The sequence below is a fragment of the Felis catus genome, chromosome D1 (assembly GCF_018350175.1).
Source record: "Felis catus isolate Fca126 chromosome D1, F.catus_Fca126_mat1.0, whole genome shotgun sequence".
In the NCBI taxonomy this organism is placed as follows: Eukaryota; Metazoa; Chordata; class Mammalia; order Carnivora; family Felidae; genus Felis; species Felis catus.
This window is the reverse complement of record NC_058377.1, coordinates 54,487,205-54,503,968: the sequence shown is the minus strand read 5'-3', so window position 1 is coordinate 54,503,968 and position 16,764 is coordinate 54,487,205. Positions and strand designations below refer to the sequence as shown.

General features: G+C 40.5%; 1 protein-coding gene across 3 annotated transcripts in view; it reads left to right on the top strand.

The window, feature by feature from the left end:
* AAMDC (adipogenesis associated Mth938 domain containing) overlaps positions 1 to 12,292 on the top strand; it is a 31,554-nt gene extending 19,262 nt beyond the window's left edge. For all 3 annotated transcript variants that reach the window (XM_045038690.1, XM_003992689.5, XM_045038691.1), the window contains exons 3-4: positions 10,019 to 10,114; positions 12,117 to 12,292. In XM_045038690.1, the coding sequence (XP_044894625.1) occupies positions 10,019 to 10,114; positions 12,117 to 12,257 (237 nt within the window). In that variant the 3' untranslated portion in view covers positions 12,258 to 12,292. The remainder of the gene's footprint in view (positions 1 to 10,018; positions 10,115 to 12,116) is intronic.
* The last annotated feature ends 4,472 nt before the right edge of the window (positions 12,293 to 16,764 follow it).

The window sequence follows — 16,764 nt, the reverse complement described above, 5'->3', positions numbered from 1 at the left end:
TGTCTCTACCCCTCACTCACTTGCACCCTTGCTCTCTCTCAAGGAAAAAAAAAAAAGGATTAAAAAAAAGATGGTGGTAAAGGTACATTTTTCCATTTGTAATCAATAAACAATCTGTAATGATTTGAAACTTTGTAATATCTTGTTCAAACACCCAGCAACCTTTTCATCAAGTGGTTTTAGCATTAACCACTGATCCTTGCCTGAATTTATTACTAAGTTAGTAGTTGCAAAATGATGATGCTTCTGTCATTCCTTCTACATTCATTGTAATGTAGCTTTTCTTCTGCCACTCCCACCCTTTTTAGTATCACTACAGGCTCGTATTTTCTTTTTTTATTTATTGTGTACTATGTTCTTAATGTGTTTCAAAATTCATATGTTGAAGTCCTAACACCTAAAGATGATGGTATTAGGGGTTGGGGTCTTTGGGTGCTTAAAGGTGTAGCCCTCATGAATGGGACTAGTGCCTGAGAGAAGGGGCTACAGAAATATTCCTTCCACCACATGAGAATAAAGAAGGCATTGACTACAAACCAGGAAGAGGGCCTTCACCAAAACTCAACCATTCTGATGCCTTGATCGTGGATTTCTAGCTTCCAGAACTGTGAGAAATAAATTCCTATTATTTATAAGCTACCTACTTTGTAGCTTTTTGTTACAGCAGCTTGAACACAATAATGTTTTAATCCACTGCCATTGGTAATATTTTTGAGGTTTAAATTGTCCCGAATTTGACCAGTGTTCTTTTGACACGTTCCCAACAGTTTTTTACCATTGCCTTGTTTTCTGGCATAGCAAGATATATTATCTCTTGATTCAGCCATTTCTTCAGAGAGCCATGGTTCCTTTTAGTGAAGAATGGGATGTAGAAATCAAGAGCTGGATGTTAGGTGTGTTCATTGTTATTGAGATGTCACTACATCTATGCCTTTCAGTATACACAGCCAGAAAATGTGTGTGTGTGTGTGTGTGTGTGTGTGTGTGTGTGTGTGTGTGTGTGTGTAATGAATTCATAAAACCTCCAGTTTAATCTAATACCTCAAGATTCTTTCTCTTATTCCCCCATTCCATATCTGTGCTTTCCTTTTCCCATGGAGAAACCTAATTCCCCAAAGCATCGGTAGAATTACATATTTGCTGTGTTTTTCTATGAACACAAAATAATTTTGAAATTACTACACCAATATTATAACTAACATCAAAATCACAAAATAAACTTTGAGACCTTTATAGGTATTTTTGTACTTGGAACACATCTCCTTTAGGTGTACAATCAGAACACTGTTAAAAACTTACTTCGTGTATCGTTTCCTTTTTGTTGTATCATCAATTTCAGACCATTGAGTTCATTTGTTTCTGTTGGCATACTGTGTAAGGGTTTCCCTACTTCCTGTCTTTGCTGATTTAATTTTTTGAATGTAAAACATTTACATGGTTTAGAAGTCAAAACAATTTAACAAGGTACACTTAGAAAAATCTCACTCCTTTCCCTATCTTTTCTATCCCATACCTACTTCACTCCAATAGGTCAGTACTATTTTTATTAGTTTATGGTTTATCTCCTCTGTATTTTAATAGTAAGCAAATATACACATACACCTACCCACATACGTACATACATACATCTTTTTTCTTATAACTCCCTTCTTACACAAAAGGTAGCATATCTTGCCCTTTTTTTCTCTTTCACTTAATATATACTGAAAATCAGGATATCAGTTCTTAGAGATATTCTTTTTTCTTTTATACAGCTATAGAGTAATCTTCAATTTATGTTCTTCAATTTATCCTATGGATGGGCACTTAGATTGCTTTCAATATTTTGCTATTATATATAGTGCTACAATGAATAACCTTGTATATGTATATGGTTTCATGTATCATTGGAGGTGTATCTTCAGCATGTAGGCTTAGAACTAGGATTGCTGGTTAAAGTATAAATGTAAATGTAGACTTGTTAGATGTTGTCAAATTCCCCTTTATAGAGTTTATACTATATATTAGTGTTACCAACAATTTATGAGGCCAGTTTTGAAATGTAGAAATTTAAATTGTTAGTAAAAATGAAAAGCATGTCCTATTGCTTTCTTTATTCAAGTCAAAGTTAAATAACAGAAGATGGAACCTACCAAGAATGAAAGAAAGGACTCTGGTGATTCTTTGGAGTCTTTCAGAACCCTCTTTTGAAGCTCAAACAAGTTAATCTAGCATCCAAAAATGAATTTGGCATGTACTGTCATAATTCAACATTTAAAAATATATAGGGATTGCTTACAGGGTGCTAAATATTGTCTCAAAGCCTGACATACAGTCAAATCACCTATCTCCTCCTTCAAGGAAATGGGAGAATTAGGCAAAGAGAACATTGTAGTAAGTGCTATAATACATGAACCAAAAGAGTTACAATGGGAGAAAGGAAGAAGCACGTAAAACTGCCTGAGTATTCACAGAAGGTATGATCTTTGACCTGATTTTTTTTTTAATGTTTATTTACTTTTGAGAGACAGAGACAGAGTGTGAACAGGCAAGGGGCAGAGAGAGGGAGACACAGAATCTGAAGCAGGCTCCAGGCTCTGAGCTGTCAGCACAGAGCCTGATGCGGGGCTCGAACTCCCAAGCTGTGAGATCATGACCTGAGCTGAAGTCAGACGCTCAACCGACTGAGCCACCCAAGTGCTCCTGACCTGATTCTTGAAGGGTAAACAAGGGAACTTCCCAGGTAAACAAGGGAACTACCAGGGAAAGTGTGTGCATAGGCATAGAAGGGTGGGGGGAATGCTAGAGTAGAATCATGGGGCGGGGGGGGGGGGGTGCTCCTGGGTGTCTTGGTTGAGCAACCAACTTTGGCTCAGGTTATGATCTCACAGTTCATGGGTTTGAGCCCTGTGTTGAGCTCTGTGCTGACAGCTTCAGGCCTCAAGCCTGCTTTGGATTCTGTGTCTCCCTCTCTCTCTGCCCTTCCCGTTTGTGCCCTGTCTCTCTCTCTCCCAAAACAAATAAACATTAAAAAAAAATTTTTTTTTAATCATGGGAAGAGCTCCTCAATTGATCAGCAGTGTCTACAAACATTTATTTGCATAGGAGACTCTATCATATGGGTAGTTGGGGCTAGATGGACATGTAAGGCTCCTCCAAGCCGTAGATCCTATCACTTTGAGACTAATATATAGACTTAAATCTTATTCATGGATTAAATTTTAAAATCAGCACTTAAGATGAAAGTCATGGCTCAGGTCATGATCTCGCTGTTCGTGAGTTCGAGCCCTGCATCGGGCTCTGTGCTGACAGCTTGGAGCCTAGAGCCTGTTTCAGATTCTGTGTCTCCCTCTCTGTCTGCCCCTACCCCCTTCATGCGCGTGCTCTCTCTCTCTCTCTCTGCAAAAATAAATAAACTTAGGGGCGCCTGGGTGGCGCAGTCGGTTAAGCGTCCGACTTCAGCCAGGTCACGATCTCGCGGTCCGGGAGTTCGAGCCCCACGTCAGGCTCTGGGCTGATGGCTCAGAGCCTGGAGCCTGTTTCCGATTCTGTGTCTCCCTCTCTCTCTGCCCCTCCCCCGTTCATGCTCTGTCTCTCTCTGTCCCAAAAATAAATAAACGTTGAAAAAAAAATTAAAAAAAATAAAAATAAAAAAATAAATAAACTTAAAAAAAAAAAAAGATGAAAATTGCTTAGAGTCAGATCCCTTCTAGAAGATCCCCTTAATGTTAGAACATATGTGTTATCTTCCATACAGGACAGATAAAGTAGTTCTTTTGCATTTAAGGTCTGTGTTGTATGAAGAATGCATATTGTAGGTTTAAACACTAGAAACACACTTGATGAGACCAAAGTTTCACACTGGAAGCAGCAACTATGAAATTGAGATGGAAGGAGTAACAGACGCATGACTGCCATCTCATGTTATGCCCTTTGAGTACAATGGCTGAATTACCATCACTATTTAAATAGTTCTTTCTTTTTTTTTCTAAAAACATATAGTTGAGGGGCGCCTGAGGTGGCTCAATCAGTTAAGTGTCTGACTTTTGATTTCGGTTCAAGTCATGATTTCATGGTTTGTGAGATCGAGTCCGTGCTGGGCTCTACACTTGACAATGTGGAGCCTGCTTGGGACTCTATCTCTCCCTCTCTCTGCCCCTCCCCTGCTCATGCTCTCTCTCTCTCTCTCTCCAAATAAATAAACATCTAAAAATCGAACAAAAACTATATAGTTGAATTCCCATAAGGTAAATGTCTCTATGGCTCCCTGTGTATATTCTACATAGAAGACATAGTCCCTTGGGGTCTAGTGTCATTAACTCCCTCATATCTGTTCTACCCAAATGATTCACAACTAGTCATGGTTTAGTTTAAGAATGGGTCTGTGGATCTGTTAGGTTAAAGAAGAAGCTGCTGTGTATATTAGAAATCCCAAAATCTAGTGGCTTAAAGAAAATAGAAATATATTTCTGTCTTATTAGTGTGGCCCACCTAAGCTGGGGGGGCGGGCAAGGAGAACAGCTCTGGGGGAACTGCCAGGGGCCCATGTTTTTTTTCCTCTGTTGCTCTACCATCTTCTAGAGCATTTGAATGTCGGAGTTCTAACTTGAAAGGAAGGTGAAAGAGAAGAAAACTCACACCTAATGTCTTAAGGCCCAAACCTAGATGTTGTGTCATTTCTTCTGCTCCTATTCCATTGAACTTTGTATTGGTGAGAGCACAGTCACATTGCCATACCTGGCTGCAAGGGAAAACAGGAAGTGGAGTCTCTGGCTGGACAGCTTCTTTTACCCAGAAGAGGTAGAATAGATTTTGAAAGAACTCACAGTCTTGCCAGTAGGAGATGTGAGGGCAAGTGTAAGGGACATTTGGAAAATATTCCCACTCTTCGAAGTTAATGAAGAAGCGTATTACTAGACCGCCTATCTGTTTTTCATATTCTGATAATTTTATTTGCATAAAACCTGTTGCCTTTGCAATTCCATGTAGTTTCTATTGTGCATTTAAAATTTTCATTTTGAGAATGGGGCTGTAGGCTTTGCCATATTGCCAGAGCAGGCTGTGTCACCAAAAACAAAAACGAAACACAAATTTGCCTCTGCCCTGGTCGAGACAGGAAGACCATTTAAGAGGCTCTTCATTCAGGCAAATGAGAATGTGACTCAGGCAGTGTCCACAGGGGACAGATTGAAGAGATCCTTTAACCCTCACTCGCAGAATCTGCTTTTCTCAGCAACACAGCCAGATAACAGCATTGCCACTAACCATTTATTTCAGCAGGAGGAAATGCTTCCTTGAAAGCGTAATTTAGGAATGTTTTCTTTTTAAACTTAACATAAAATAAGAGGAAATGTCCCAGCCATGTAAGATGCCACTCTGTCGTTTAGCCGGTATAATGGATATTATTATTATTAGCTGGACATTTCCCCACAATTAATAGCTTTCCCTCAAGAAAAAACAGTAAGATTTTACAACCTCACATGGTGTGACGGAAAGCCTCTTAAAGAAGAGGAACAGAATCAGACACTCATGCAGGGAAGACAGCCTTGTGGTTTGCCCCAAGGGATTGGAAGAAGCGGAGGAGTCGCTGGTGGCAGGTTGAGGACACCTCAATAACAGACTGATGCTCCAATCACAGGCCTCTGCACAAAGCTGTGAGTAATCACCCACCAATGCCGGGATCCACAGGCTGTTGCAGAGTTATCTTTCACTGCTCTGTACGTGACACCCTGGGCCTGCAGTATTGCACACAGCAGCCACATTTGTCACTTGAGTTCCATTGATCCAGCAACTCTGATGGGTTGCGGCTGTCTTCAGTCTCTGAATCTCCCAAGGATTATGGTTTTGCACTTTTACTGACCTTTCACTTGATTTTGAGCAGTGGCCTTGTTTCCTTTTACTAGAATGTGAGCTCTTAGAGTCTGGGGATCATGATGCTCCTCGAAGTAGATGCAATGCTTTGTTAGATGAAGCAATCTTTCAATATTTCAGTTAAGTGCATTTACTTGAGGAAGGTGAAGCTCCCCAACCTGATTTGTAATTCTATTAAATATTTACCTTGGTTATTGCCCCAGAAGATTATTTTAAGTCCTGTAGAGCATAACTGCGGTGCAGGGCGGTTCTAGGATTAATCAGAGCCATGGAACTAAAAACACATCTAATCCTTTTACATTTCTTTAAGAACTAATCATTGTAATCAAGTGAAAAAAAAATCCCTTTTTATCTTGCCTTTTAAAAATTTATGAACCGAAATAACTTTTACAAAAAAAGAATCTATTCTCCCCCAGTCTCCTCTGATCTTTGTGGAGAACCAGTGAAGCTGGAGGCAGAGGTACCGTTCAGAGCCACCTGGGCCCGAGGTCTGCATCCTCGCCCCAAATGAGGAATATACCCTTCCTGCCGACCAGTTTGGTTCACTCTTTGACATGCAGGTGTTCCAACTTTTCATAGTCCCTTAAATGTAAGCTCATACAGTCTTAAGTGTCAGCTCCTTAGAAAGATGCTGATGACATAAGTCTGAATATAAAAGTGTAATAGTGAGAGAGACTGGCTTCCTTATCAGCCCTGGAACATTCACTGACAGGGTGAAGGATGTCAGCAGCACTTGCACACCCCATAAGGAATCAAGAGCCGTGGAGAAAGCCGGCAAAGATACACTGCATCTGGTTCCACTTGGTGTAGCGACTTGGCATCTGTTTTGTTTCCTTGGCTAACTAAATGAGGAAGCAGTGAGTTGTATGTGTGCCTATATGTGGTCTCTTCCTGCTAACTAATCTATAACCTGCCTATACTACTACACTTAAAAAAAAAATTATGGGGTGCCTGGGTGGCTCAGTTGGTTAAGTGTCTGACTTTGACTCAGGTCGTAACTTCACGGTTCATGGGTTTGAGCCCTGCATCATGCTCTGTGCTGACAGCTCAGAGCCTGGAGCCTGCTTTGGATTCTGGGTCTCCCTCTCTTTTTGCCCCTCCCGTTGCTGTCTCTCTCTCACACACAAATAAACAAACGTTTAAAAAATTAAAAAAAAAAAAAAATATATATATATATGTATTCTGCAATTGTTACATGAAGTAACCTATAAATGTCTATTAGGACAAATTGATAGTGTTGCCCAAATCCTCCATTTCCTTATTGACTTTTTGTCTATTTGTTCTAGAATTACTGAGAGAGAGTTGTTAAAATTTCTAACTATGGTGGTGGTGTCTGTTTCTCCTCTTAGTTGTTATTTTTGTCTTACATTTTGTAGCTTTTTTACTAAGAGTATACAGATTTGGAGTTGTTATATTTTTGTTGATGAATTGGCCTTTTAAGCATCATGATATGACACTGCTTATCTGTAGTAATATTTCTTAAGGTCGACTTAATCTGATATTAGTATAACCACACCACTTTTCTTACTGTGTGTTTATGTGTTTTTTCATCCTTATACTTTCAACCTGTGTTTTTTTTAATTTAAAGTGCATACCTTATAAGTAGTGTTTAATTGGATCTTGCTTTTTAATCTAGACAATCTTTACCTTCAACTCTTTAGTCCACTTAATATTATTGATATAGCTACGTTTTATTTTTTATGTTTATTTTTGAGAGAGAGAGAGAGAGAGCAGCAGAGGGGCAAAGAAAGGAGGAGACACAGAATCCGAAGCAGGCTCCAGGCTCTGAGCTGTCAGCACAGAGCCTAACGTGCAGCAGCCACCCAGGCGCACCGGTATAGCTATGTCTAAGTGTTTCAATTGTCATTTGTTTTTTGTTTGACCTCATGTTTCCCATTCCTTCCAGCGTTAATCAACTATTTGTTAAATAGTCCATTCTGGGGATGTCTGGGTGGCTAAGTTGGTTAAGTGTCCAACTTTGACTCAGGTCATGATCTCATGATTTGTGGGTTTGAGCCCCACATCAGGCTTTGCTGACAGCTCAGAGCCTGGAGCCTGCTTCGGATCTGTGTCTCCCTCTCTCTGCCCCTCTGCCGCTCTCACTCTGTCTCTCAAAAATGAATAAATGTTAAAAAAAAAAAAATTAGGGATGCCTGGGTGGCTTAGTTGGTTGGGCGTCCAACTTGAGCTCAGGTCATGATCTCATGGCTCATGAGTTTGAGCCCCGCATTGGGCTCTGTGCTGACGGCTCAGAGCCTGAAGCCTACTTCGGATTCTGTGTCTCCCTCTCTTTGCCCTTCCCCTGCTCATGCTCTGTCTCTCTCTCCTTCAAAAATAAACATTTAAAAATTTAAAAAAAATTTTTTAAATATTCCATTCTGTCTCTTCTGTGGTTTTTTAGCTTCTGTTTGTGTAAGAGAGACAGAAACAGAAAGAGAGAGATTGCTCTAGGGAAGATTCAGGTTCACACTTAAACTAATAAATATTCTACCTGCAGTGAGCAACACAACTGTGTGTGGTCATTAGGCTTATTTCTTTCAAACTTCAAGAAAGTTGCTCCTTGGTTTATGGTATTCGAACAAAATGCATTAAACTGAAAGTTACACATGTTTCAGTTCAAATCCCAGCTCCACCACCTAAAACTTGTGTCATCTTGGCCAATGTGTATATATTTTGTGAGCTTCAGTTTCCTTATCTATAAAATGAGAATGGGTGTTTAGTGCTACTTTATAGGATGACTACATAGATCATGTGAAGTAATTTCTATGGTTGTATTATGAAAACTGTAACTATAAACATATAGGATATTATTTCAGGATTTAATGAAAAGACTGATTTGCTCTCTTTATACCTTAAAAAGTATATATAAATTTCAATCCTCTCTCTTCTATCATCTTTCTAAATTGAAAAATCTTTCTTTCTTTGGTACACTTGTCTTCATGATATTTTTGGCAGTTCTTTCCTTGTACCATCTCCAACTATGATTGGGTACCCCTTCCACAACCACTGCATCAAGGCATACTTCTTTCTGCTCACACTTTAAGACCCAATTAAAACAGCATGTCATTTATGACAACTTCCCACTCGTATTTATTCCCTCTCTTCTGATATCCTCTCAACTCTATTTATCTCATCCTACTGTAACTACTTCCACACATTCACTAACTTTGCCTGACTGAAACTCCTCCATTAACTATTTGGTTCATCTCAGTATTTCCAATGTTGAGTGTAGAGCCTGGTGCAGAGTAAGTGCGCAGTAAATACCTGTTGACTGAATGAAAGGATAAAGATAGACAACTCAGGGAAGGACGGCTTTGGTCACTGATCTTCAGTGCTGAGAGTGTCATCCCTGTGAAGATACAGAATACGTGAAGCCCAGTAATTGTGCTCGTATTTATCAAACTCCCACTGTCCCATTTGCTGATGTGGAAGCAGTTCAGAAGCCACCATCCTTTAATGTTGGATTAATGTCACTAAACATCTTACCTTAAATATCCCTGGGAAACTCTGGGAAGACTTTATGTAGTGACAGGTTTTAAAGCATCAATGTAAGTTTTCCATAAGTGGGAAAGGAGCTCAGAAAAAGGTAAATTCTCTTGAAGTCTTTCCACAGTCCAAATTTTGGTTTAGTGTGCAAGTACTTTCTTCTTCTACCCCCCTTTCCACTCTCACCTGTGACACACCAGTCATACTGAATGACCTTTAGTTCTCCATGTTTTTCTTTCCTCTGAGCCTTTGTACATGCTATTCCCTCCACTTAGAATGCTTTGTTCCACTGATTTCCTGTTACCTGGCTAATTCTTGTGTGTCGTGTAGGTCTCAGCTTACATGTTACCTCCTCTGGGATGCCTTCAGTGACCACTTGTTCCGACTCCCCAATTCTGAATTAGGTGCTCTTTCTCTATGTTCTCACAACACCCTGAACTGACTTCCTTTAGCACTGATAAAAGTATTGAAATTTCTTTTTAGTCTTCTATATTTTTCACTAGACTTAGCATTGAATCTTCTATTATTCCGAGGGCCCTGAATGATGCCTGGCACAGAATAAACTTCAGTAAACATTTTCTCAATAAATTAATGGATGAATGAATGAATCCCACAAGAATCCCAACTGCAAAGAAAGCTTAAAATAACAGGTAGCTGGTATACTTTCTCTTTCCATATCCAGCATTCTCCTGGTGTGCAGCCTGCAGATGTGGAGGAAGTTGTTAAGAAGGGTGTGCAGACTCTTGTGATTGGCCGAGGGATGAGTGAGGCCTTGAAGGTAGGTATTGGTGAGCACAGCATTCCTAAGGACAGCTGGTGACCTCTTGGACCATTACCTTAGAAATATGTCCTTCTTGGGGCACCTGGGTGGCTCAGTTGGTTAAGCGTCCCACTTCGGCTCAGGTGATGATCTCACCGTTTGTGGGTTCAAGCCCTGCGTCTGGTTCTGTGCTGACAACTCAGAGCCTGGAGCCTGCTTCTGATTCTGTGTCTCCCTCTCTGCCCCTACCCTGCTTATGCACTCTCTTTCAAAAATATAATAAAGGTTTAAAAAAAAAAAAAAAAGGTCCTTCTTGGGAGCTCATCTCAATATATCATGCACCCTCATTTTGCTGAGTCAGGAGTGTCCCAGGATAAAATAATGGATGTTAGTACTCTTCCTCATCAGGGTTGGACTCTCCAGTCTCAACCTAAGCCTAGGCCTGTGTTGTTTCAACAATTTTTCAGAAATTCTTCACTCCTGGAATTCTCAAGCTCGATAGCTATCAATATTCAGTTCTTTAGATTTCATAGTACTTCACTTTTTTATTACATGACATTTTTATAATACTTTCTATTCTTGCCTTGAACACAATCAAGTTATGCCTTTTTTCCCTTTCAGAAAAAAAAAATTATTTTTATTGTCCTTAAAGAAATAATACATGCTTATAGCAAAACAGGAGATGCAGAAATGTTGAAGTAGAAAAGTGAGAGTTCCCCACCCCGGTTTGTACATGTAATGTATACTGCTCCAGGTCTCTATGTAACTGCAAATACATACTCTTACATGCACAGATATACACTACACACTTATAATCATTTTTTACATCAACAGGATCACATTGTACATATTTTTCTGTAACTTCCTACTGATGTTGTTACATTGTGGACAGCCTTTCACAGAAGTATATAGAGATCTACCTCATTCTTTCCTTTAGACAGATGTCCTAAAATACAGTTCCCTACTGATAAAGCTGTGATTCATTTATATTTTTTGTTTAACCTAGTTTTTTTCCCATTAAAATAATTCCTTTCTACAGGCTACTGTTATTATAAAGTTATTCAAACATATAAAAAATATAGGGTGTTTAAAAAATATTTCAGAACTCTTTCTGAGGCAGAGTCTAAATAAAATCTCCTTAAAATACTCAGCACAAGCCAGTTAAGAAAATATCCAATAATAGCTGCCACTATTGAGAATCTTTTATATAAATTGATTTACATTTATTCAGTGCCTTCTGTGGGTCAGACACTATTCTAGGCACTGGAGACAACACGAAAAATGAGACAAACAAGGTTCATGGCCCTCGTGGAAATTAAAACAGTAGATAATTTCACATCGTAACAAATGTTGTGAAGAAAATAGTGACTTCTGAGGGGCTGCTCTAAATGCAGGAGTCAGGAAGGGCCTTTCTGAGGAGACATTTGAGCTGCCGTGTACATACAGTAGTTAACTTCATGCTCACGCCACCCTGTGATGTTCGAGTTATTCCCATTTTATAGCGGAAGAAACTGGGGTTGAGAAACTTTAAACAGCTCGCCTACAGCCACTTGGTGGGTACGTGGCAAAGTTAGAATTTAGACTCTGGTTGGACTAACTCAAACATTCAACATTTACATGCTAGACATTTTACATACCTTAGCTGAATTAATTTTCATACCAGCCCTGTGAACTAGGTATTATTATCCCTATTTACAGACATGGAAACCAAGGGTCAGAGAACTGAATTCACTTACCCAAGGTCACACTGCTAGTACCACTTAAATCCAAGACTGTCTGACTCCAGAATCCATACTCTTTCCATTTCCACTTCACCGGAGCTTTGTACATGCAGGATACTTTCAATCAACTTCTTAGAAGCCTTACTGACTCCTTGGGGCTCACTGCCAAATTTTCGACTGGTAAATGCTAGGTGACAGTTGTCATTGTCCAATTCTGTAGAGAGCACTTGCCTCATGGCAGGAAAGGAAACCCTGGAGAGCCTTTCCCTGGACTCACTCATCTCTTTCCCTCTTCCCAGGTGCCTCCGTCAACTGTGGAGTACCTCGAGAAACAAGGCATTGATGTGCGGGTCCTCCAGACAGAGCAGGCAGTGAAGGAGTATAATGCCTTGGCTGCCCGAGGAATCAGGGTGGGAGGGGTCTTCCATTCCACGTGCTGATGGAGCCTTAAGGAGAATAAATCACTAAGCCACAATGCCTCTGACTATCACTCCTACCACTCTCACCAACCTCCCCAAGCATTTTTCAACAGCTGCTCATGCCCAGTGCTGGGCTAGGGTTTGGGATGCATGGATGACTAAGGCAAGGTCCCATTCTGGGGGGAACTGAAAAGGGAGAAGACAGATATTTACCAAAGTTTTATAATACAGTAAATGTTAGGCCAGAAATACGAGAAAATAAAGGCAAAAATAAAGCCTTCTGCTTTGAAGGCCAAAGAAAAGTTTCAGTGCATTAAAATTACATTGCGATTGATGCTTTGGAATGTTTAACCATTAATTCAACCAATTTTTACTGAGTACTTTATATGCCAGGCACTGCTAGAGGCTCCAGAGAAACAGCAATAAAAGTCTTATCCTCACAAAGCTTATATTCTAGTGGGGGAAAATAAACAATAAATTCCTAATGAAAGCAGAACCTGTTATGAAGAAAAAGAAAGCAGGATAAGAAGATGAAGAGTAGTGAAGGCTATTTCAGATACGTGGTCAGGAAAAGTCTCTTTGTGCAGATGACGTAGGAGCAGAACCCTGAATGAAGTGGCAGAACATTTCTGTAATAGTAACAATAAAAGGACCAACGTCCTGATACTAGGGATCTAGGTCATCTTACTAGCTAAACCTCACCTTCCCTTGCTACGCAATGATGGGGCTGGACTAGACCACCGTGGATAGTCTTTGTTCTGTTAAATGCCACATGTCCTTTTGTGAAGCCTTAGAAGAGACTGATGAACTATAATAAATTATCACCATCTCATTAGTTTTCATTCCTCCCCCTCTTTAAAGAGTTAGGAGTATGGGCTTTGGTGTCAAATAGCCTTGACTTTGAACTGTGGCTTCCTGCCACTCATTGGTTGGGCATTTATTTAATCTCTTAAAAGTTTCACTGTTCTCATCTGTCAGATAGGGATAATAATTAGTACCTGGAGTGATTTTGTAGGTATTAAATGGGGTGACTCATACCATGTCTTAGCATACTGCTTGGCATGTAGTAAGGACTCAATAAATTGAAGCCACTGTTGTCATTGTATTTTAATAGGTGTGCTGTGTAAAGTCAACGTTTCTTTTTATGGTTCATAACATAGCAGCTTATTTCATAGATCTGTAGAATGTTGAAGCCCAAAGGAACTATCTACTCTTATTTATTCATTCTCTTTCATGCCCATTTACTAAGAGGCTCTTACTGAGACTGATTTTCATATGACCAGTTATTGCTGGGCCCTGGGGGTAGAGAAATGAATAAATTCTAATTCTGTGGGAGAGACAAATCTACAGATAATGATGATACAGGCGTTAATGTTATAATAGTTACAAGGTCTAATGGTGACCTAAAGGATGGCCTAATCATACCAGAATGGAAGGGAAAGTAGAAGACATCACTAAGAACAGGACACAAGCTGAGTCTTAAAGAACAGGTGTTCATCTATTCGCCGAACATTTGGCAAATTTTAAACATTTACTAGGTCAAGTGTCTATCACAGCCACAATAAAATACAATTGTCCACCTCAGCCCTTGTTGAAGCCATGACCCCAGAAAGCTGGGTTTTGCTCCATGTGAGCCTGTCACCTGCTTGGCCCAGTTGGATATCTGACTGGGCAGCCAATCCACAGACCAAACAGCAACTTAAGATGTGGCTTGGCAAGAAAAGGGAAGCTAAGACTACTAGAATGGAAAGTGAAGGAACCTCTCCAAGTTTGCCCAGCAAGGAAGTGGCAGTGTTCTCACCGTGCATCTGCGCACAGAGTAGTTGGAAGAAACAGACATTAAATACAGAGTGATGGTATCAATGTTGCAAACTGGCACAAAGCTACCTAGACACCTGCTTTGTCTCCGAGTCATCAGATTAGAACCCAATGCTGTGTCCTGATCTCTGCTACACACCACCTTAAAAGGTCCATGGGAGTGGGATGCCTCACTGGCTCAGTCGGTAAAGCAGGCAACTCTTGACCTCAGGGTCGTGAGTTGAAGCCCCACACTGGATTAGAGCTTACTTAAAAGGGGGGGGGGGGGAGGGCATGGGAGTGAGATCCTCACAGACCTGACTTAGCCTGGAGGTCTGAGGAAGTCCTGCTCAGTGTCCTTCCTGCCACCAGCAATTTGACAGATACAGGATCTTTCTAGGTCTCAGTTCACTCAGCTCAGAAAAGCCAGGCACCTATACGGCTAGAGGGTGTTTGATAAAATTCAGACTGTTTCTCTATTGATGCAATCAACTTTTTTGTTTTTAAGTGGAATGTAAAGTGAGACATCTCTAGTGGGTGTTGCATTAGGTGTGGGTGTAATCAGTGTTCCTGAGTTGTCTCCACATTATAGAGAACTTAGTACAATCTTCTTGGAGACAGAAGTATCTGGCAGTGACATTATTAAACTTTGTATAGAACCTGGTAATAAACAGCTCCAATTTCTGAATCTGTTCTCCATGGTCATTGCTGGAAATGTGCAGAACCTAGAGAAAAGCTATTTTTCCACGTGACACTATACTTGGTCCCATGTCTTAATCATTAAGCCCTTTGATTTGATTTGTAGGCAGCACAGCCTTCCCTCTGCCCACACTTAATTTCTTCTAGCTTGAGTGGTTCCTAAGACGAGAAGTCTGCCAAGTGCTTTCTGGGTACCCTATAATTCTGTTTGCAGAAGTCAATCGTGTCAAAGCCAAATATAAAGTCCTTTCGGAAACACGAATCCCAGGGCTGGCTTTTGCAGGCATGCCATGGTACTGCTAAGTTTGCTCTGGAATCATATTCATTCTTCCCCTGCCTGCTATGTGCCAGTAGCTGTGCCGGGGATACAACAGATGTTCTCACTGTGCGTCTACGCACAGAGTAGTTGGAAGAAACAGACATTAAATACAGAGTGATGGTACCAATGTTGCAAACTGGCACAAATCTACCTAGACACCTATTTTGTCTCAGAGTCATTTTAACATTAATTTTTAATGGCTTTTTTTTTTACATGAAAATGCAGATTTCTGGCTTTTCTGGAAGATCTTATACCCCCAGGCCCACACTTACAAACCACTGAGTAGAACTTAATGACAACTGTCTTCTGACAGAAGCTATGCTCTGACTGAAGAGAACTGAAGTCTATTATCTTCCTCCAGGTTGCATGACTCCTTTTCCCCTGCCTACCTTCTTTAGAGGTTTCCATTTGTGAACCTGAAATAAATACTTAAGTAAATATCCTTAAAGAACATATAGAAGGCTGTCGGAACACAGAGGCCACGCGCCAAGCCCACAGGAGACACAAGACAGGCTCCAGAATGAGGCTCAGTTCTGGAGAATGAGAAGGAACCAAAGGAGACAATTTGAGGATATATTCTGGGGCTCAGCAGGTCCAAAGGTCTGAGACAAAACAGCATGATGAACGTTGGCAAGAACTACAGACCTTCTCTATAGCCAGAGAAGTACAAGAATGTGTTGCAAAGGCAGTATGAGGCTGGAGAGCAGGGGAGGGGCATGAAGAGCCTTCCGGGACAGAACTTTAGACTTTATCCTGGGACAGAAGTGGGCCACTTGAGAGGCACTTAAGCAGGGGAAGGGCATAAGCAGATCTGGGTTTTAGAAAGATCACTCTGGTAGCTGTGTGAAGACTGAACTGAAGGGGCAAGGTTTGAGGCAAAATCTTTAGGAAGCTAATGCCCCATCTTAGGGGAGATGATGGTGGCCTGCACTAGGACAGAAACTGAGTATGAGAAGGGAATTGAGTCAAGAAACATCTAAGCAGAATTTAAAGGACTTGATGGCTATGTTTACATGAGGGGTGAGGAGGAAGTCCAATGTGACACCTAGGTTTCTAGCTTTGCCTGCTGGGTGCAAGGGAGACTGCTTACAAAGCACAATAGACCCATTATGGAAACCATATTCACTAAGAATCAGGAGGCCTGGGTTCCAGCCGTGGCTTCACCATGGATTCTCTCTGGGCTTGTACATTCACTTCTAAAATGAAGGTGCAACACCAGAGTGATCTTTATACCCCCCTCAGGTCTTTATAAGGTTATTTTTTTCACTTCATTCAAAGTGTGGAAACAGATGCAGAAAAATCAAGATTCTCATATTCCACAGAACCTGATAATTCAGGGTATCATATCTCTCATATGATACTTGAATTCCTTTGCAATAAACTTGTTAGGAGCTTGTTCAACCTCTGCTTGAACACATCCAATATGGACATTTTCTTATCTCCTAATGTATCCCATTTAATTCTCACCTACCTTTAAAACTTATCTTAATACTAAGCCATAATCTGCCCCTTAGTGTATCTCCACCTTTGGTGCAAAACATACTATATTCTGGGTATTGAGACCTAGGATAAAGTCCTAGCTTTGCCCCTTAGGAGAAAAACATAATCTCAAAACCTCAGTTTCTACACCTGTAAAATGGGAGATAACCTGAAAGGATTTTTATAGCAGGGGTACTAGATCTGAAAAGGATGCAGCACAGCCTTCTCCCAAGA